Here is a 22,561-nt window from a genome sequence, read left to right as displayed (position 1 = left end):
GTGCATCCGCATTGTCTACAGTGCCTCGGCAGATGAGCACCGTCACTCATGGAAAGGGAAGCCCTGTGCTCTCTGAGGCGATCATTGATCATTGATTGATCATTGAGGCTGCCTGTTTCACCGATGTAAGCTTCGCCACACGGGGATAAGGGGATGTGATAAATTACACCTGTAGCACAAGGCACAAATTTCGATACATGGTTAGTGCCACACGTAGCCCTTCTTCGCGTATGCCGGTCGATGCGACTGCACAGTACTCCCAACTTGCGCGGGGCTGAAAACATCAAGCGTATACCGTGTTTATTCGCCACCCTCTTGACATTGTGCGAAAGTTTATGCACATAAGGCATAACAACAAAGCTAGCCTTATCCCCTGATGTGGCAAAGTCAGTAGCTGCATCTGCCCTGCGTGACCTTTTTTGCTCTTTCAGCAACTTCTCGGCGACGGCTCGCGTCACGTGGACTGGAAACCCGGCCGATTTCAGTCTACTGGCTTGTTGTAGTACACTCGTCTGAATCGTGTGAAAGCAGCTCTTTCGCAACGCGTTCTTAAAACAAAGCATTGCTATGCCCCTTTTTGTTAGCTTCGAGTGGCATGAGCTGTACGGAAGGACTTCCTTCTTACAGTGCGGTGCGTACGTCCAGCACCGTGTTTTCTGCTGGTTTTTATTCCAATCAGAACCTATGATATCATATGCACAGCTATGCCATTGGCTGAGGCTGGCAAAAGCAAATGCAGATTAGGCACGGCTTATAAGCTTGCAGAACAAGGTACACTGTGCACATGATGCTCGTTATAGCTGCACGGCAGTCTGGCTATTTGGGGTTGCCTCACACCACACTGGTCGATTGGTGTAAGCGACACTGTCTTACGTGACCCTGTTCGTCAAACGTACCCCATGTTTCATGAAACGATTACTACCTACCACAACAAAAACAAGTCAGGAGCAGATAGGGTCAAAAACAAACCAAAGGTGGACAGCAGTCTGGCACAGGACGGTGGTGCCATCTAGGAGGACTGACAGTAAACAAGGCTTCACAGTTCGCTGCAGGTAAACAGCGCGCTAGCTTTCACTTGAAGACCTGTCCTTGTTCTGTCATCACAGACGTCACGAAACACACCATTTGGCGGGAGAATGAAAATTTTAACTTAAACTGATTAATTTCTCAGTGAATAAAGCATCCCTTGAGGCTGGAAGAGTGCTGGGGGCAGTAGAAAACACCACATCTTTCAAATAAGAAAAACTTGTATTCTGTCTGCCTGGCCCCTTTAATATCTGAAGTAGTTGTTGGAACAGAGTGTTCTGGATGAACCACAGATACAGTTTGTCTCCGTGGCTCCTTTAAGGGAATTGTAATTACAGTCGCTTGAACTAAACAAGTAGCATAGCTGCACCCATGTGAACCGCAACATTTTCTCAGCAGACAACGCTGCTATGGAAAGAACAAGAAAAGTTTGGCTACCAAGTAAGCAGTGTAACGCATTTAATATAACTTAGTGACAAGATTTGTGAAATGTGAACAATGCCTCGTAGTGCCCACGTCTCCATGTGCTCGTGCCAAGATGCATCAAATGGCAATGAAGGACTCGACCCAGAACTCTTTCCCGGAAAGGAACGGCCAACAACCGACCATCTACATGGTCTGCACACTCATGATGAGGGTGATGTTCTCGCCCTTCAGCAGGATCCGCCCTGTTGAGAGAGGGAGAAAGACGACACACATAAATGTATCCAGGCATAACATAAGGGGCACAAGCTAATCAAGCTATCAGACGTGCCCACACAGAAGGCACAAAGCAGCAACTGCTTATTTTTGAGCAAGACATATGCATTTCATTTGCATTTTCCGGTACCGTAAAATTTCCGTACCGTAAAAGCAAGTCGAGATCACCAGCAAAGTGGGGAGGGAGTGCTATGCAAGGTGACGGCGACAAAGATATCCCACCAGGGGAAAAAAAAAAAAAAAAAAGAATGCACATTGGCTTAAGATCTCGCCAAAGAATGGCAGTCATCGCTCTCAAGCATATTTTCGCTGTCGATTGTGGTGCAGCGCAATGCGATGCTAAACCACTGCTTCCACCTATTTATATTATGACTAGAAGCAACGAAAGTTCCTAGTTGGATGCCGTTAGCTATTTTGACAGCTTCATCAAAAAGGATCCAATTGCTCGTAGCCCGTCCTGCACTTCTTTCGCGCTCGAAAAGCCCGCACAGAGCATTGCCAACACGTTCACTGAACATATGCATGCTGTTACTCGGCTTACGTCGAAGTTTGGCTTTCCTGTTCAGCTGCAGCGAACTGTCATAATTCTAACCCGCCTCCCGTACTCGTTTCCAGTCGAGCAGAAAATGTCACGACATCTTGTGCACGTTTTTACCGTTTTATTGATGCCCCTAAATGACATCAATTTTTTTGGACACTCAGTAGGAATGCATGGTCAAACTGACACCACCAAAAAAAAAGAAAAAAAAGAAAGAAAGATGAGAAGTGGAGCGTAGGGATCGAGTTATTGGCTGCTAACCAGGGATGGATTGGATTGGATTGTAGACTGGCTGTGGCACGCCAGTGTTGCCTGGGTGCAGAGCTAAGGGGAGGGGAGTGCTTTCCCGGAATGGGGCGGAAATTTGACACTAGCAGTGGATGTAGGGGGTGCCCTTTCACGGGTCGGGGTGCTTGTTCAGAATTTTTGTAAGTGTTACTCACACCAGCAATAAACTATATGCACAAGGGTGTTAATTGTTCTGAGGAAAACTGGTGACAGAGTCTGCAGTTTGAACTGTCTGAGCCAAATGCACAGGATGCTACCATCAGAACCGTTTAACATTAAACAGACAGGTCCAAATCGTCTAAAGACGCTGCTCCACCTACTTCAAGTTCATACATTTTGGTAATTTTGTCGATGTACTACGTATCGTATCAGTAAACACAGTGAACGAACAGTAGGTATTTGCCACAAGAATGAATACAGAGGTGGATGTGCAGCAATAGAAAATATTGTCTGCTATCGCATGGCACACTGTCATTTTTTAAATGTTACCCCTGTTCTGTTGTTTATCTTTGTTACACTGCAGCGTATAGTTCTTTCAAGTCCATTCTTTTTATTTTAACTGTACTCACTACCGATGCCGAAGCTGTTGCACTTTTGCAGCACGTTGCTAATAAGTAGGATTATACAAGGAGCTGTGAAAATCGACTATGTTATTGTGAAAAAGTACAGGCTTGTTGAAAAGAGTCATATGACAGTACAGATAAGACGAACTTAAAGGTGTTGTGCCACCAAATTTGTTGCTTGTGCATTCTTTGTTGCAAACGTTTTATATTTCGTTCAAAAGTATGATACATGCTCTCACATGCACATATTCTGAGTAAAAAGTTTATTATCGCACGATTCATGTGAACAGGATTCGGTTTCTGGGCGCCGAAACCATGGATCTGCAAACCATGGAAATGCAATTGGATATGCAAACCACGGCCCTTCAAAAAAAAAAAAAAAAAAAAGCGAATTGAACTTGCAACGTTGACCGAGCGGACGCGACGCACGAGACCACTGCGCCACCGCAAATGGTTTCACGCCGCGAAATAGTCAGTGCACTAGAAGGAAGCCCATCCTTGGAGTCGTATGTCGGTGTTTACTAGCTAGTTTACAGAATTCCTGGCTTGTAAACTCAAATTTCTTAAAGGAGCACTGACACCAATTTTCGGCGTTAATATTATTGCACAGTTCGCTTCCTTCACTCAACAGAATACCCTGGCTGAAATATGAGCGGCCTGCGACGCGAAGAACATAGTTCAATTGGATCTCATTTATCGCGCCAACGGAGCAGCGCGCGGAGCGGCACTCAGCAAATGGACATCAGCGTGACATCACTCCAGGAGAGGAAAAAGAAGTGACGCGACAGCGCTGGTCAAAAACTTGTGACGTCACTTCACGCGCGCGGCCCCACGAGCGGCGAGCGGGCGCAACACCCTCTCAAGCGGGCGCCGGTGACGTCCGCACAAAGCGGTGAGGTCAAACCGGGACTCTGTCATATGCGCCGTTCGGGATGAAAGCGCGGGAATTTGAAACAAACGATTTTCAGGCCGTTCAATGTAATTAACTATCGCGCGCTGAAGTATTCGAAGTGCTGTTTCAGGTTCGCCAGACCATTAAGCATCGATAAAAGCAATAAAAGTGTAACATGAAATTTTCGTGTCAGTGCTCCTTTAAATAGCGCTTGCGCAGCAAGGTTCCGTGAAGCCCCTGCAATAGCTTATCGCCATCAACTCTGCTCCTTCGCGAAAGCACTCGCAAAAATAAGTGTGCCAGGCTGCGACTACGATTTTTCACTGTAGGGATAGTGCTCGCCGTACTTTGGTTTTACGTTTTAAGTTAAAAACCTTTACCGATAGTGATCTCTTATTACCCAAATTACCCTACGTAACTCTTCTTCTGCACGAAACTGACCTTATATTTTCTACAGGCAAGCCGATCGCACACGCATTCCAGGGTAGCGGCGTCGCCGAAGAGCACGGCCGAACCGACAAACGCCAAAATACGGATCGCATTAGCGCTAGTGTTGAGTTGTATAGGCTTCATGGACCTTACCGAGTTTATTACACTCCAGAAACTAACGAAATAGAGCCGCGTTCATTGTGGAACGAATGTTGTCCGGGCGCAGTTTTCGCTTCTCGGTCGATTCCCGACGACGCGTGGGGCGACCAGTCAGGCGACTGGTTTTGTTGGCGTCTTCGGTCGGCGAGTCAGTCACACTACGGCGACTTTCCATTGGCCGATGTGTTTGTGTTGCCGTCGGCGTAGTGTGACAACGCGGTCTGGCAATTCGGCAGTTGGTCGATGGTTTGGCGACTCGTCGGCGTCGCGTCGCCGTCGTGTCGGCCTAGTGTGTCTGATACGACCAAGCGACCAAACAAACTGTGGTAACCGGAGTTCACGTTGACGTCACTCGAGTCGCTAACGTGGTATGACGTCACAAACTTTGTTATGCTGGCAATTCACTGACATCATTGTTAGTGGCGCTAGCGATGGGTCCCGATCTCCAGAAGAGCTTTTAGGTACTTTTTAGAAGCGAATTAAAATATATATTAAGCGCTTGCTGTACCCAGCACTTCGTGTTGATGGTCCTTGCATACAGAGAAAGCCTACAGCAGGCTTTTTACAGACTTAAAATTTGGTGGCACAACACCTTTAAATGTTAGCATAATTCACAAGACTGTTTGCAGAAGGCAGTCTAGGAATGGGCAACTAAAATTTTCCAAACTCGTGCTCTCTAAAGAATTGAAAAAGATAGCATACGTTTTATTACATGCAAGGATCAGGGTGGGAAAGCAACTGGTTATTCAACTCACAAAAACAAGGTTGATGGCACCAAATGTGGTTAAAAATATAAAGGTCGCAACCTTTTCACTAGAACTTAGCAGTCACGTGTGGATAGGAATATCGCATGTCCTGATGGAGCACTGACACGAAATTTCCATGTTACGTTTTTTTTCTGCTGCTATGGGTGCCTCATCATCATCATCAGCAGCAGCAGCAGCCTGTCATTGCCCACTGCAGGGAAAAGGCCTCTCCCATAGAGCTCCAATTATCCCGGTTCTGCGCTAACTGTGACCAATTTATCCCCGCACACTTCTTGATCTCAACTGCCCATCTAACTTTCTGCCGCCCCCTGCCACGCTTGCCTTCTCTAGGTATCCACTCTGTTACCCCTAATGACCGACGGTTATCTTGCCTTCACATTACACGCTCTGCTTGCAGCCATTTCTTTTTCTTATCTTCCACTAATACGTCCTTAAAGGAGAGCCATGAAGACAAAATACACGTTGGGTTTATTAGAAAGACCGCTTAGTCCCGATAACAATGATACCAATATCACTGCAATCTTTGAACAAATAACGGACATATGAAAGAAAACGTGTGAAGCAGTCGCGACCCCCTAGCCGATTTACCGCAACCGGTAACAATGATACCAATATCATCGCAATCTTCGAACAAATAAAGGACATATGAAAGAAAACGTGTGAAGCAGTCGCGACCCCCTAGCCGATTTCCCGCAACTTTTCTATGACGTCACGGAACCTTGTTTGTGCGATAGGCGGCTGCGTGACTGACCTATCGCGACGACACATGACTGGACGTCTGTAATGGAGCCTCTAGTTCCATTTGACCGCATGACTTCAATGCTAACGTGCAGTCAACGCACTGAAAATTACGTTTTATTGTTGGCCCGTATGGCATCATTCTTGCTCATAACACGTCACTGTGGCGCAAAATTTGAAAGTTTTTAAATACTTCTTGCTTTTTTTTCGTTAAAAAAAAAAACATCTTTTGTGGCTGTAATGGAGCTGAGTGAGATACTGAATCCTAGTTCTTTCAAATTAAACGAAGTTGTATTTTCTCTTCATGGCTCCTTTAACATGCATTTGTTCCCTGACCCACTCCACTCTCTTCTTGTCCCTCAACGTTACACCTATCATCTTCCGTCACACTGCCCGCTCAGTCGTCCCATGACTGTGCCAGTTATGGGTGCCTAACAGTACAGTAATCATAAAATGGCACATAAGACGGTCGATCGCAGCGCAATTATTTACAGCCTCAATCATTTATGTTAGTAAACAGGACGGCACCCATGACATCCCTGTCCTCGTCACACGTGACCGGGCAGCATGACCTCAGCCTCAAAAACTGTGACATGACACACAAGGCGGAGCAGCGCGTGCCGACTGCAGCCAGTGCCTTCGCTACGTCACCGGAGCCCTGATGCCAGCAGTTTCGGGCGATGCGCATGACGAGGCACTGAACGTGTCATGCTGAGGCCCATGTCAATACAGTATCCGTTCTAAGCTTTCTCGTGCATGCAAAGAAGGTAGCTTTTTGCATAGTTATCTGAGCTTTGAAATTTCCTGTCAGTACTACTTGCAGCAACTTAGTCCGCATAGGCAACAAATGAATAATTTCGTATTGAACCACGTTCGGGCAATGTTTTGTGTTAAGGAACTGTCAGGCTTTAATTAAAATGGACATAGCCTAAGACAAAAGTGTTCTCGCTGTACATGAAATGCTACTTTGAACAGGATGAAAACCTGACAAAACGATAATTGCAAGCATGATTTCATCCTCCCCATTCCCTTCACAAATGTCTCGCAGCATAAATCTTTTAGAGCACAGTGTGTTCAAATGACAGCCCAGCAGTGGAAAAAAATTCGGCGAGATCCTTTTCCTTTTTTCCCACTCGCAGTGGAAAAAATGCGGCAAGATACTTTTTCTCTTTTTTTCCCCCACTGTACCACACACGTAGCAAAACATGCCCAGAACGCCACTTCTAGCAGCAGTGTTATTTTTAAATTCTAATGGCATGCCCTGAATTTCAATTGTGCCCTTGGCAGTAAAAAGTTCCACGCAACCTGGTGAATTTCAGAAATAATTTGACAAAACTTTGAAAACGTCCGGTGAAAAATCACCCGAACACATCATATCGATATTTGCCCATAATCCGACACACAGCCATTGCTGCTGGTACCGCCCCCCATTAACCAACATGTGCTCGACACGTTTCAGGTGGGTGCCTGCCCTTCAACGTGCACTTCCTACAAAGAAGACTACTTCAGTGCCAAGGACTCTGTACCTTGCCCCCCAGCCCTGCTGCAGGCAAGAATTAGTGAAATGTGAAAGCTGCTGGGTGCTTACCAACTTGTTTCCGCTGCCTCGACTTGGTGTTGATCTCCTCGGCGTCATCAAGCACCAGGTTCATGTACTCGTCGAAGCCCTGGTAAACGAGGTGATCTTGCTTTAGGGTCGGCGCTGCCACACTGAGAACTGAAGCATACCTTCACCATGATCACACCACCAGGAAGGCGCAAGTGGCCGATATAAATGGCAATTTAATAATGGTGGGAAAGCCAGAAGAGCAAAAATTAAGCTGGCCCACTTTTTGCATTTATGATTTTGTGTTGCTCAAGGCAATATTCCTAGCATGCCATCAGAGTCGAGGTAGGAAATACTAACCTGCAATCATTTTCGAACTGTGAGTTAAGTCATTCGTTACCGCGGAAAATTGACCGATTTTTAGGGGTCTAAAAAAATATTTTTTTTGTGCTAAACATATTGGTTAGGTACATATTGCAGTGCCATAAAATGCAGGTGATTCAATGCCCTTTCCAACAACACCAGTTTTGGCATTTTCATAAATAACGGTTGCAAAAAAAATTATAAACTTGGAAATTTTTATCCAGATGTTGAAGAAAATGAAAGGAAGAAGGAAGTTGTAAGTAACAAACCACCAGCAGTAGAAAAAAAAATTTAGAATATACATTTTGTAGCTAAACATTTCAAAAGCCGTCTTCGAAAAAAAATTTACGTGCGCTGAAAAATTTGTTCGATATGCATAAAAACAGTAAGCACATGTCGTGCCCAAGCTTTGTGGTGAAGCCCAAACTCCATTTCAAAATGCGCAATTTGGGATGGTTGTCTGGAACAAATCTGATGTTTTTACATTATCAGAGGCACCAATTAGTTCCCACGTGATGTAAAAGCTTCACGTTGTTAGTGACTACGGCCAACACAAGATTCAGGGAAGGCAAGCAATGCAAATAAACCCGCTTGGAGTTGAAAACTAAACTCCGTGGTGGATGTTTGTTGATGTTCTGATTGTCACTTATGTCTCAGAACTTTCACTTGCGGTTTATTACCATCTTATGACTTGCTATGGTAGCCCTGCTTGCAGAGATAGGGTGTGATGCACTAGAATCGTGCCCAGCAAGCTTTCACCAAGCAGCTGTCGCGCGACAAAAAGAGTTCAGCACTATGAGCCTCCTACATTGCAGCACCATCTAACATTTTCGAAGAAGAAAGAAAGAAGAAAAGAATAAAAAAAAAAAAAAACATCAAGCCTGTTGGAGACTTTGTCAGAATTGGCGGTGAGATGTTTGAGTGGCGCCCCCTGGCTGTGACGTCGGCTTAGGGATTCGCGCCGCTGTCGTCTGCTACACTCCGCTTGTGAGGGGCAACAGTGCCTGGGCTAGAAATCGCCCGCTTCGTTGCTGTAGTGCGTTAAAAAGCGTATTTCTAGCGACTCAGTTATTTTGCCAGCTTCTGACGCACCTGAATAATTTGAAGCTGTATCCCCCGCGAGTTTGCAACACACGAAGAGATAGAGAACAACTTCCTTCAGAGTATCGGTCAGAAGATCGTGTGTAACTCGTCCTTTCTTGCTTATTCGTGAGCATCAGCGATCAGAGCTTCTCGATAAGTATTCAAAATGCGTAGGCTTCCTTGCAGTATTTTTGAGATGCTCCTATGAAGACTAAACAGTCTAATACTACGTACCAAGCAGCGGCCTCTACACGCTCATCGCACAGCAGGAAATAAAGCGGCTTTCTTCTGTTTCTTTCGTTGTTGTCTTGCATCGGGTTAATGTTTCTTGCTTTTTTTTTCTGCCCAACGCATTAATTTTTCTGCGCCGTCACCAACTTCTTATTAAGAGGTGTCGGGATGTTTGGGAGCCTCACAAAGGTCGTGTGGATATTTCCTTCATTTTGTATGGCATACATTCCCTTCTTCACAAATTGGCTTTCATTACGGCTGCGTGCAAGAAGGTGCATATCCGCAGCGTGCTTTGTTTATTCACATGCAAATACAATGAGAAGGTTTGTGCTACGCCACCGCGATCGCGCCCTAAACAACGTGGTCCACAGTACTGGAAGGCGGCTTTTGTGCTCCGAATTTCTATCGTAATTATATCGTTATCATAACGAACTGACTCTCAACTCGAACAATGATGACATGATTACGGTGTTGAAGGCATGATATACTCGCTAACTAACGTAATAAATAGTATACCTGCATATATTACAAGACTCGAAACCGAAGAAGAATTCCAAGTAGCTCTTTATTGCTTTTCAACCCTTCCAGGCGCGAAGAACAAATCCTATTCTACTCGGGATGGCGTTCTATAATTTGAAGAAAATTACTTTTACTCTCTTGTCCTGGACTGAGGACCCGGCCCACTAACCAGATCGATTTAATTATTAAACAAAGTTTTCCCCTCCTCCCTTTACTCCTCCTCCTCCTCTTGAGTGCAGTTTTCCTGTAACGCATATCCGAATATCGGGAAGATATGGCTGTGCAAAATGCTCCGAAATATCTCTCCAGGTCTTAACAAACATATATGTGTTACTATAAATTTAACGAAGACGTGACTCGTTTTCCTCAATAAACCTCCATACTGGTTAGATGCCTGGTATAGAAACAGCACGCACGTATATACCCACTGGGTTATTGGAACTCAACCTACAGTTTTTGCAGTCTATAGTGCATGTTGGCAAACGTTCATGCCTTGACAACGTAAAGTGATGTGACAAAACGCGTTCGAGCGTTCGGCAAGGTCTCAAAAAACTGTTTTACCTTACATATGATTGCCGGGAATCGTGATGCCTTCTGCCAAAGCCGACAGCCCTGAAGGCCTAGAATTTGTTTTGGTCTTCCATATTCGCTGTTGTCGGTTATTAGCAGCTGACTGTTCCTTTTGTTGGAATGCTTACATGAGAAGCTGACGCCTAGCTCCGACTCTTCGCGCTCCGCACAGGACCGGCTTCGCAAGGAATGGGGTGGCGCCAGCAATGTTTCTCCCGTAGCGGTATTCAAAACTATACTTTAATTGACACCATGAGCTAGTGTATGCGATTTTAAGCCTATTATTATGATAAAAAGTTACCCACACGCCAATTCTGGTGCGGACAAGCATCAGACGTTGGCCGAGCGCAAAGAAACAGCAGGGAGAGCGATCCTGAGTGAAGCAGACGACAAATGCGAGAATCCCTAAGCTGACGTCACGGAGGCGCGCTTCGCAGCGCCGCCTGTGTTCGCGCTCACCGCCAATAGACAGTTCTACTAACAAGCAACACCAAACCTAAGGAAATACCCTCGTACGGAAATTAAACTGGCCGGTGTTCAAACCTGATTGGAAGCGCTCTCCCAGTCTGAACTAATATCCGACAACTTGGTGTTATCTTTCAACTTTCAGCTGAAGTTTTTATCACAGAAGTAAGGCTTGGGTGATGTGGAACCACGAGCAGTATGCTTTATTCGAGGAACAGTAGCGGGCGACGGAGGCGCCACGGCAAATCAGCTTGCAGTTGGGTAACAACGCAGTAGAGCCAAATATAAATTTTGCAACGTAAAAACGAATCCGAAAACGTTGGAAACTGCCTGAAAATGCCAGGTCCTCTTGTCAGAGATGTGGAGAGGGGGCGGACCTTCACAAGTAAGCTTTGGAAGGATAAAACTACCCTTTATCCGAACCAAAGTTCACTAATGAATAGGTGATGTCATTTTAGATGCGACGCTCAGAGCATCTCTTGTCGGCGGCCCTGTCCTTCCTGCGTGCGTTCGTTGTTGTCCGCGTGCGTCTGTTGTCCGCAGCCACTCTCCCCCTCTCCTCTCCGATAGCGAACACTCCCTCGCGAGGGGCATTGGATTGGATTCGATTGGATTGGCTTGGATTGGATTAAAGTGGATTGTGTTGCGTCATAGCCGCGGCACTCTCTCCGCGATCTCCTCTCCTTCGGGCACGCTGCACATATAACCGGTGTTCCGCTCTCCAGCGGTCTTTCGGTCGACGGTTGCTCTCCGCTTGCGCTTGAACCCCCCTCAGCGTAGCATCACACCAGGGTTCCCGCGAGGGGAGGTGGGCGTAATTTTTTTTCAGATAATTATTGCCTCTCAACACTGTCGGATTACAAAGCCGACAACATAATTTGGCATTTCACTAGCTAGGAGCCTTTTTATAAAAAAAAATTTGATAGTAATGCAATGTCACCACAAGCGGCATGCTTTTCTGTCAAGAGCAGTAGCCACATTCCCTTTCGCAAAAACACACACACCTCAGCTCGCAAAACACGCCGTCAAAAATCTCAATATTGCTAGAGCGGGAAAATTTAAACTATTTCTAAAGGTGCAGTGCTTAGACTAACCACTGCGGTGTGTTAGGTGCGCGAGAAACAACCACATCATGTAGAAATTGGCAATATAAAGCATCGACCAATGGTGATCGATATGAATAGGCGTGGTTACGAAAGTTAATTAGGGCAACTTAAAACTGCACCAGGCACAGTTCCAGTGCTGTCTAAGCGCTTTTAAACGCTGAAGGACCCCGAACACTCAAATGTTGGAAATGAAACGACTGATTGAATGATCTACTAAAATTGCAAAGTGCAATGGAGTAAGTGAGTTTGCTGAAGGCCAACTGCATGTTGCACATGCTAACCAATTACGTTTCCTTATTTCTCATGTCCACCCGAACTCCCTAGTTTTGCCATGTGAGGCAGATGGCGCCACCAAACAGGTAAACCAAGCCCCATCATGCCAGACACACTTGCCGCCTGCACCCTCTCCCTCGGCCCTACTGATCTTTAATGCACCACTGGTAGCCTCTACTTCTCCTTTGCATTACCTTGGCGGCAACTCGAGGAGGCTTGGAGTAACAGCTCAGTCATCTGAGCCCCTTGTTTTGCAATCTGTGGGTCACTCGTTTTGTGCCAGTTGGCGAAGCCATTCTTTTTCACGCCGACAGTCATAATCAAAATGTTCTGCACCATGTGTGATGATAGAACAATGTACTGGTACATATACTAGGACAGTTTGGCGACTCCATAGAAAAGATCCTGCTGCAAAGCACCGCCAGCGAGATTTCGGGCTGCCACAGTTACATAGCTACATGGATGACGCGGGCTTAATGACAGCTACGGTCGAACATTCGAAGCTGTAAGTACTCCCAATTTTGGTATGACACTAGATTTGTTGCTACTTAAAGGGTCCATGCAGACAAAATACAAGTTTTGTTTTATTCGAAACGTCTGGTGTTTTCTAATGCCCCCAGCGCTTGTCCGGCAGCAAATGATCCCGTATTCACTGAGAAATTAATCCCTTTAGAATAATATTTTGATTATCCCGAACAAATGCGTGTTTCCGGGACGTTTTCCATGAAGTCTTCCGCCACTTGTGCGCGTATTCAAACAAACTTCCACTGCGTCATTCAGCTCTGCAGCCTTGCTTGCCATCAAACCTCCCAGATGGCGCTAGCATACTCAGCCATGGACCATTGACTGCCATTGTTTTGTTTGTGACCGTATTCACATCTGGCTAGTTTTTGTCACTGTAAGAAGTAACCGTTTCGTGAGACATGCGGTATGCTTGACAAACAGGGTCACATAAGGCAATGTCGCTTAAAGGGACACTGAAGTGATATGTAAACATTGCGGGATTACTAGCGCAAATTGTAGTCCGGAATCCCCAGGTCATGTTTCGACCACTCTAGGCGCGTTTACGCGATTTTATTTAGTAGAAAAACTAATTCGAAAATGCTGTCCTCCTCTCTTTACGCTCGCCCATTTTCTGTGGCGTTTTCGTGTGACGTCAGGAGGGGATGAGCTGGCAATTGGCTGCGCCACGGCTGCGCTACTGCACGGCTCCCCGGCCGACAGAGTCAGTCGGCCCAGCGTTTCGTCCGCCGGCCGCCGGCAGGTCGTCGCAATCAAGGAGGTTAAAAAAAAATTGCTTGGTCGCAATTCGTTCGCTTAGTTGAACGAAGCCAGGACACGTTTGTGAATGGAAGAATGTGCCTTTCTTTACTTGGTTTGTTTGTACACTGTATCTAGCTCCAAGTCAAGTTCGCTTCACACAAGTGCTGCACAAGCGCACATGCGACGCTTCGCTGACTGGTACGCCAGTAGGAAAATATAAGGCCTCTTGAAGGCGGGAGAAGAGTCAGCGAAGTCAATATAGGTACTAAGGAAATAAAATCAACTGATATTTTTACCGTACAGCGTAAAACTAGGGCGCGGGAAGCACTTTTTTGCGCTGGGCGAACAAGCACAGCGGTCAGCAGCACGACTACGCATCTGCGAACGCTTTTCCGTCTACGAAATGCAATTGCTAGACGTGAGCTACTGTGGAAACTCGGGCGACGCTTACTGCACGATCGCAGTACAACAAATAGTCACCTAAGCTGCTTGAAATGCCAAAACTAAATGAAAGTGTAAACCGGTTGTACAATATATACCCTATATTAGCAAGGCCTTCGCGTCCCGCTTTGTGGCTCAGTAGTCTGGGGCGCTGGGTATGTCACCGCAAATGTTTTGCAAGTCAGGAGTTCGAATCCCAGCGGGTACGTGCTTTTTTTTTTTTGTAAGATAACTTTTTTGTTTTCCGCCGATGTTTTCTATATTGAGTTCACCTTTTTTTGGGCCGCAACGTTCATGGCTACACGAACTAGTTCACAAAACGCGCGCAGGCTGGCACATGCATGGCGCGCTAGCGAGTTCTCGTTGGCGTGCTGTTGCCATAAGCACCGACTGCTTGCAGGCAGTGGGCACAGGCCAGAATGAACAGACCCTTGGCCTGGTGCAAACACGCTTTTTACGATACAGGCATGAGGGAGGCACGCTCCAATTATGGGGGAAAAGCGCATGACATTTGGGCGTCTACGGGTACGCGGAGGGCGTTCATGCACTGCGTAGGTTTCGGCTAGTGAATGCTACGATTCCAAGCCGTCCTAGGAGGCTTATCTTTATGCATTTTTACAGCTGACATCATGGCAGAAGCGCGGTACGATGATTACTGAGTCATTGAGAATGCCCATCCAACAACGCCACCAGTTGTGTTTTACAGAACCGAAACCGAAACTTGTTTGGTTGCTCACCTTGGGCATCGTCCAATCACGGTGCCCGCTCCTCCTAACGTCACAGCTTTAGTTGGTGCGGCCGCCGCAAACCGCGCATGGTAGTTTTTCTTCTTTAGCGCTTTGTAAAATAATTACCGATTTGTCAATCGTAAAAACGATGAAAAGTGTGCTAATTTGAGCCAGTCTACACAGTGCAAGCAAAAACGGGAGCTTGACAAATTCACTTCAGTGTCCCTTTAAGCCGATTGGCCAGTGTTCTCGGTACTTCTATGCTTACGTGTGCTTTCGTAACTTTAATCGTTTGCCCCACCATTCTTACTGCTGTAAAATGAACATGTGTTACATTTAGGTGCAAATATCTCGTTCGGCAAGCATATAAGCTCTGCCTAACTAGCGTTTGCTTTTTCCGGCCTCAGCCAATCGCAGAGCAGGCGCGTATGACATCATAGGTTCTGTTGCGGGAAATGAGCTTGTGGGTCGCATGGCCATTCCCTTTTTTCCTAATTATGTAGCTTAAATGAGCTAAGTGTGCGTTATAAGTGGTGTTACTATGATTCTAACGCGGCAACTTTTCGAACGAACCAAACCTGCGTTATGTATGCGAGGCCCCTTCAAGGAAAACAAATGAAACCGTGGTGACTTCTAACCCACTATGACGTAACATCCATTTGACATCATGTTACATCATTTTTCTGACGTAAGCATCTTGTTTGTGCAACTGGCGGCCGCCAACAAAAGCCAGCGCCAAGTAACATGAGCGAACAATTGTCGTGGGGCCTGTAGTTCCATTTGGTCGCATCACTTGAACGCTAATGTGCAGGTAACACAGAGATAACTATGTTTCCAGTGCTGGTACATATATCAGCCCATATTGCATCCCTGTAGCCCGAAATTTGAGTTTTCAATATTTGCTGCGTATTTTTGTTTTTTCGGTTAACAGAACATCTTTTGTGGCTGTATTGTGGCTGAGCGAGTTACCACCTATAAACTATTCGTACATCTCTCATTGCTCCGCCATGCCCTTGAATAAAACATCACCAGAGCCAAAAGAATATTAACAAGTGCCTTAAACTCACAATGATGTGGCCCTCGATCCTCATAGAAGTGTTTTCATACAGCCAAACCTGGATCCGAGCCCTCTGCAAGTAGAACAAAAAGTGTTAACAGTTAGCAGAACAACCTTGTTTGATAACTTATTCCAGTGGTCCTCAAATGAGGGTCAGCGGACCCCAAGGAGTTCGCAAGGGCATTTCAAGGGTCCGCCAAACCCTCCCCGAAACTTTTCAACCCCCCCCCCCACCCCATTCATTTTTCTTTTTTGCTGATGACCCTTGCTGGAAACTCAAAAAGGTGGCTTCACTACACGACGTTTAATTTTTGGCATAGCTAGTGTAGCGTAGCCCATGGTTTAAGCACGACACAACAGCTCTGCGGAAAAGCTAGACACACAAAAGGCAGCTTGTATGCGTTTGGGTGACTATTATTAGCTGCAAGAGCAAATTGTTTGACAAGAGGACACGCATCAGCATAAAAGTCAGACACAAAAGGCAGCCATCGATAAGTATGTTGTAGACTTGAGCTGCGAGTGCAAATTCTGGGAAATTATGACAAGGATCAACATAGTCCCCCATCACTTTTGCAAGCCCGGAAGGCGTCCCCGACACACTCACGGTTGAGAACCGCTGACTTATTCCATCGCACAAATGTCACTCCCATAAGACCACAGATTAGGATATGGCGAAAATATATATATAAAAAAAAAAGCGGCCAGAACAAGTGCTTGAAATCCGTACTGTTGCTTATAAGAAACCGTAACACAGACTACAACAGATGGTTCATAAACAGTAAATCGAGTCTGCATACTGGCCGAATGACGAGTAAGAGAGGGCTCTACGCAGAGTAAAGCCACCAAACAGATAGCACGCCTTTGCTTCATTACAAACATAAACACAAAATATAAAGTCTATTTATGTACAGTGGACTCGATAATTCAAACTCTGAGAATTTCAACAAATTTGAAAATTTTGGTTGGCGTGCTATGTTTTCAATGTATTTTAAGGCTGCCTAAATCAAACTTCTCCACAGCGTAAATTTGTTTATTCATATTTTTTGCTTGTCCTTGCCAGAAAATATCTGCTCGATCTGCCGCTTCTAGCTGCACATTGGCATGCTGATGCCAATAACAGTCACTAATAAAGCCAATTACCTGCATACACGTGTCAAAGTGAAACTGTGTGCATGAACAACCACCACGTGTGGATTAGGGGAGGGAAAAAAAGATAATACGGCAGGCATGTACAAAAATTACACGTAACTGTCGGCCAACCTTGAATGTGCATAAGCACATGATTTTTCTTTTTTGAAGTGTTGCATGTGAATGTTTCATAAAAACACACTTTGGTATGTTGCAGGGGCAAGAAATTTTGTTGGGGGTGGCTGAGATTGCACCTCGACCTCCTCCATATGATTTTTCAAGGGATTAAAAATATGCATAATACATAGCTATTAACTAAAATTTGTAACCATTAATTGAAAAGACATAACTATTAATTGCCAAAAAACAAGAAAAATAAAATATTTCACAGAAAACTTATTCACCTGTACAGAGAATTGTGGCAGCATTGCTATCAATGCTTGCAATTTTCTACATAATAAGAAATAGAACTTGAAGAACTATAAAAATGCTGAACAATTTAAACACATATGCTTAACGAACACGGGAGCGAAAGACATGGAGCTAATTCAACTAAAACTAGGAAAGTACGGAAAGGACATTATAATTGTGAAAAGCACGAAACAAACAACTCATGGGTGGACGTTTGATTTGATTGTCGCTTTGTCATCCAAGAATCCTTTTCTTCCCATTTTTGCGCACATGCAACATTAAGGGACAAATCCCGGAGCGGCAAAATCGGCCACTTTAGAAATGTCTGCCGCACCCCACATCCTCCATCTACCAAATCGCAGTCTACTCGTGCCACACAATCATCACGTCCACCGTTGCGAAACATCGAGACCCCGCCCAACGACGATAAGGCAACAGTCGCCAACCAGCTGGGCCAACACGCAAATTCATCACGGCAAGGATTCTACACTGATGTCAAGATGAATAGCACTTCGCTCTCCCTTCTGGTAGACACAGGCTCAGCTGTCTCAATTCTATCTGAAGAAATTTTTCAACGCTACTTTGCTACGCAGACAGCACTTGAAGCTCCACCACGAATTCTTAAAGATTATTCGGGTGGAATCATACCTGTGTCAGGATGTTTCACAACTACTATTCAGGGACCTCTCTTATTTTATGTTGTGCCAAAAGGGAGATCTCCACTGGGCATGAATGCCGTTTATGCTCTCCGTCTGATACTAGCAGAAGACCAGCCCCGATGCTGTCAAATAGCCACACCACCTTTGAACCACAGATTAGAGCATGACTACAGCACTCTTGTAGAGCGCGGCGAGATACAAGAAAAAGATATTGAACACAGCTGGCGCCTTTCAGACCACACCCAAACAGAAGCTGACAAACTTGGAAAAATTGTTGGAGAACTCCGCCGTGAGCTACAGGCCCACACATGCGAGCTAAAAAAAAAAAAAAAAGACGAAAAGAGTCTCAGCTTTTCCGAGAGATTCAATTATTAAAGTCTCAACTAGGCACCCAAGGTGGGCTGGCAGCACAATACAAACCCTTGGGTGACGATGTGGAAGTATGTAAGCTGACTTCTGAGGCTCAAGATCCTCGCGAGGAAGATCACGCCGAGTACCCAGAGGAGCGACACATCGAGGATGTCGCAAAGAAGCACCCACAGTTCGTCCGTTACCCGATCAAACCCCTCGTCGAGAAGGAAGAAGACAAAGAAGCTGAAAAGGCCAAGGGAGAAACTGAGACGGCCGACGAAGCCGAAAAGCCTGAGGGAGGCGTTGAGAAGGCCGACGAACAGGGCAAGCCCAAGATCCAGGACGTCGAATATAACGACGAGTCCGCCGGTAAGGACAAGAAAAAGAATTTTTCTTCTTTTTCTTGTCCTTCAACAAATTCGGGGAGACGAAGGTGACAGGGGGTTCGCCAGAAACAGTGTTGTGTGCGTGCCGTGAAAGTGCAGTGGTGTGCAGAGAGTGCAAATGAACTATAAAAAAAGTTTCATAAACTGTGCAACGGGTAGCCAATCGTCCCCGAAGTAAGGATAGACAGAGCAGAAACTACGTTTTGAGTAGTTGAGTTGGTGTCGCAATTTTGGGTTATTTCATTTCCTGTATCTGGCCTTTCCTCCCAAGGGGGAGTTCGTTTCAAGGGGACACGAAAGTGTCCGGGGACATGTAGTATCTGTGGTTTTCGCATCTCGGTGTTTCACTGGTTCCACCAGGGGGCTACACCTTGGGAGTGTGGATAAACGAAGGGGATAACTACCTAGCCCTTTGAGGGTTTTTGCCGTACGTGTACTGCGGCGGTTTTCCGTCCCGCGAGGTCTTTGCCGTAAGGGTACGATTTCGAGCATCTGTTTGAAATTTCGCGCCATATTAACGATGCATGCTCCCTGGGAGGTGCTGCCACCTCCTGGGACTTACAAGAAGTGTTTGAAATTTGATTGTACTACCTTCTTGCGGTGAAAAACAGAACTCTCTGGCTTCGGCGCGTTACGGCATCTGTATGTGTCGACGCGTTTCGTGGTTTCAGTTTCGTCACGTGATCGCATCGGAGGCGCGCGAAACTTGATCGGCGCTCGCTATCAGGGGCGGCGGAAGTTGATTTCGATCTATATTGGCGCTGCTCTTATTACCCGCGCTCACTAGGTATTCTTGCCCTCCTTGCTTGGAACTGAAGTAACCTAATCGGAGACTCCGTTGCGGGGGTGGCGGAAGTTGATTTCTATCTATATTGGTGCTGCTATTAGCTTGTTTATCACCTGCGCGCATGAGTTATTCTCGCTCTCCTCGTTTACTGGGTTGCCTGCGAGTTCTTCAGATGCACGGCAAAGAGGCAATATGGCCCAACGAACTGCCCGCTCTGATGACACCGACCGCGATGACTCTTCTGACTCTTGAGTTTGCTCCTTTCACCGAGTCTGAATCGGAAGACAGTCTTTCTTCAGAAGAAGACAGCTCATTTTCAGACATGCGCTTTATGCGTGCAGCCTGCGATAAGGCACTGTGCGTAGACCCGTGTTTCAAGGAATACCACACTCTGAAATACTATTGAACATTTTTCAGTTCTAAGTGATGCTGACCCCAAAATACTGTTCCTGATAATTTTTTACCATTTAATCCTGACTTTAGACATTTTGTACATTCCAAATCCGCAATAAACTAGTTTGACCACCAGGGAAAGTTTTTTTCAAAAAAATTCGACCCTCAAAGGGTTAAGAACTCACGAGGAGCCACTTCAGGGTAAGGGAAAGTGAAACGCAGCTATAATGAAGCATAGAGCTCTGTGGGGGTATAACAAATATGAAGTAGTGAAAGGAATGTGGAAAGGAGTAATGGTTCCGGGTCTGACATTTGTGAATGCTGTACTCTGCTTAAAATCAGACGTTCTATCAGGCCTTGAAGTGAACCAGAGAACGGTAGGACGTTTGGCCTTAGGCGCGCATGGAAAAACAACTAACGAAGCAGTACAGGGAGATATGGGCCGGGCGTCGTTTGAAGTTCGAGAATCACAGAGTAAAATATGCTTTGAGATGAGGTTGAGAGCAATGGATCAACGAAGGTGGGCAGCTAAGGCTTTTAGGTACCTATACTTGAAAAGCGTGGACACGCAGTGGTTAAGGAAGACTAGAAGGCTAACGACGAAATACGGAAAGAACAGTGGAGAATCCAAAACAGCCAAGGTAACCAAAAAAGAGGCAAGGTAGACTGAAACGAATAAATGGAGAGAAAAAATGGAAGCTACAACGTCGTTAGAGATGTACAGGGCTGAGAAATTGGACATCAGAAAAGAAAATTTCTACGAAAATTCCCAGGGCAGTGCTTTTTGAGGCTAGAGCAGGTTGCTTGCGAACTAAGAGCTTTGTGGGGAAGTATTCACAAAATGATGGGGTATGCGTGGTCTGCGGAAAAGAAACAGAAACTATGTGGCACATAGTGTTTACAATGTGAAGGTATCCATCCAAATCTACATGAAGGGAATATTCGGCTTCCAGGAGCCCTAGGATTTAAGGGTAGCACAGAGGAAGTTAACGCCAAGGCTGTTAAGGGGACGAAAAGAAGATTACAATGCTGGTGGACGAAAAGCAGAGAGGGGAATATTGCCTAGGACAGTTACCACCTGTAACAGAACAAAAAAGTATTTTGTGCCTAATAAGCTTTTGTGAGCTAGTATTAAACCAAGTGAATAAACATAGGTATATTAGTCCTTTTTGGTAAGATGACATGTCATCACCCCCCTACAAAGGGGAAACCAAGCGATCATCATCATCATATATGTGACGTCACTCTGAATAAATGACATGGATAAATGACCTCTTTTGGCTTCACTCTTCCACTCGAGCGTATGTCTCCTGCTTCGCCCTTCGGGGCCGTCGCCGACGCGACACCACACATTGCAAACGTTAATACAACTAAAAAGAATGGGGCACTCACATTTTGTAGATATCTGAAGATCAGGTTCTGAAATGAAAACTGTCAAGGAATAAAACAGTTCGTGCATGCTTACACAAGGTGCCCACTAGAGCCACTAGATGTAGTGGACATGATACAGAGCAAGATTATGCACTGGCAAGAAGCCCGAAGGCGCTAAACAACGTAAAGGATACGATGGGCTGGACCATAACCTTCTGAACCTTCTGTCCGGGGCCTCCTTTGAACGCCATCCTGCTTTGTGACGGAACGAAGTGTGGCAGACAACTTCGAAAATTCTGCACGAGGGATGTACGCCTCGAAAAGAACGTGTCTATTTTGTCTAAACGGCTTTTTCTTACACCGGCTTCGGGAGAGGCAGTTTTGGCTGAGCTAGTGTTCTCCGCAAAATTGGTGTAATACCTCCGCGATTCACGCTCGTTCACAACCAGCAAACGCAACACTTCTTCGAATGATGAAGCCGAAAGCCGGGTTTTGGTCTGCGCGCGGCTGGCACAAAAAACGACACAAGAACGTTCCACCGGAAGCACTAGCATGACGCGCCTTGTGACTGCTAGCGCCAAACAATACCCTAGCAACAAAGGACATTAGTAAAAAGAAATCGCGTTGCAATAATTGTTACGCCAATAAATTTCGCAATAAAACGTTTTATGAAAGGACGTAAAAATGAACACCGGATAGCGTCGACGGATGTGAAAAAAAAAAAAAAAGTTGCTGCTGCGTTTTTTTTTTCTTTTGCTTGAGGCGCGAAATTTGAATGGGCGGCGGTACAGCCACAGTAGCGGCGGTTGGGGCTTGTATTGTGTGAAACTCTATGCGGGGAGATTACTGGTACTTAAATTATGCCACATCAAACTTGACCATGTGGAGTGCACTACCATCTTCAGTGTTAGTGCGAAAAGCCATTAGAGACCACTTTAGCGCGCCCATAGCGTTAGCGGGCACGTTTGAGATTGCGGCGCGCAAACGTTAACGCCACAGCTAAAACGCTACACTAAAACTCTCTATTCTTGTTCACCGTGCTACCAAGAAAACCCTTGCTAGATTGTTCCGCGGCAAATATGTTTCGTTCACGTGGGTCTAAATTAAGATGCGGTTCTTGTGCAAACTGGGGGAATTTTATTTATGTTGAGTCTGCAGAGCCACGATGGCTTCCGACGATTTATTAAAGCTCAAGAGATAGGAACATATTAGTAGACAGTAGCTCGGGCGTCGGAGAGAGCAATGGCCGGCGTTCGACGCGTGAGGCACGTTCGTGCCACAACACCACTGCTTTTCTGGCGCGTACATCATCATTGTCGTCTTCTGGCAAC

At 45.8% G+C, this 22,561-nt stretch overlaps 1 protein-coding gene across 2 annotated transcripts; it reads right to left on the bottom strand.

Moving 5' to 3' along the window:
* Positions 1-1,467: 1,467 nt before the first annotated feature.
* Positions 1,468-21,799, bottom strand: LOC144138169 (uncharacterized). 2 transcript variants are annotated; one of them, XM_077670321.1, is made up of 5 exons: positions 21,425-21,796; positions 21,252-21,278; positions 15,755-15,817; positions 7,688-7,766; positions 1,468-1,694 (listed from the first exon to the last, which is right to left on the bottom strand). In XM_077670321.1, exons 1-5 carry the CDS (start codon positions 21,782-21,784, stop codon positions 1,636-1,638), a joined length of 588 nt encoding a protein of 195 aa, XP_077526447.1. In that variant the 5' UTR covers positions 21,785-21,796; the 3' UTR covers positions 1,468-1,635. The 2 variants fall into 2 exon arrangements, with proteins under 2 accessions (XP_077526447.1, XP_077526448.1); XM_077670322.1 differs by lacking the exon at positions 15,755-15,817 and having other exon boundaries at positions 21,425-21,799.
* Between the last annotated feature and the right edge of the window lie 762 nt (positions 21,800-22,561).

Source organism: Haemaphysalis longicornis, unplaced genomic scaffold (genome assembly GCF_048455015.1).
Source record: "Haemaphysalis longicornis isolate Haplotype H1 unplaced genomic scaffold, Haemaphysalis longicornis Haplotype H1 scaffold_5, whole genome shotgun sequence".
Lineage (NCBI taxonomy): Eukaryota > Metazoa > Arthropoda > Arachnida > Ixodida > Ixodidae > Haemaphysalis > Haemaphysalis longicornis.
Note: the sequence above shows the minus strand (reverse complement) of the source record. Positions and strands in the feature narration are given on the sequence as shown.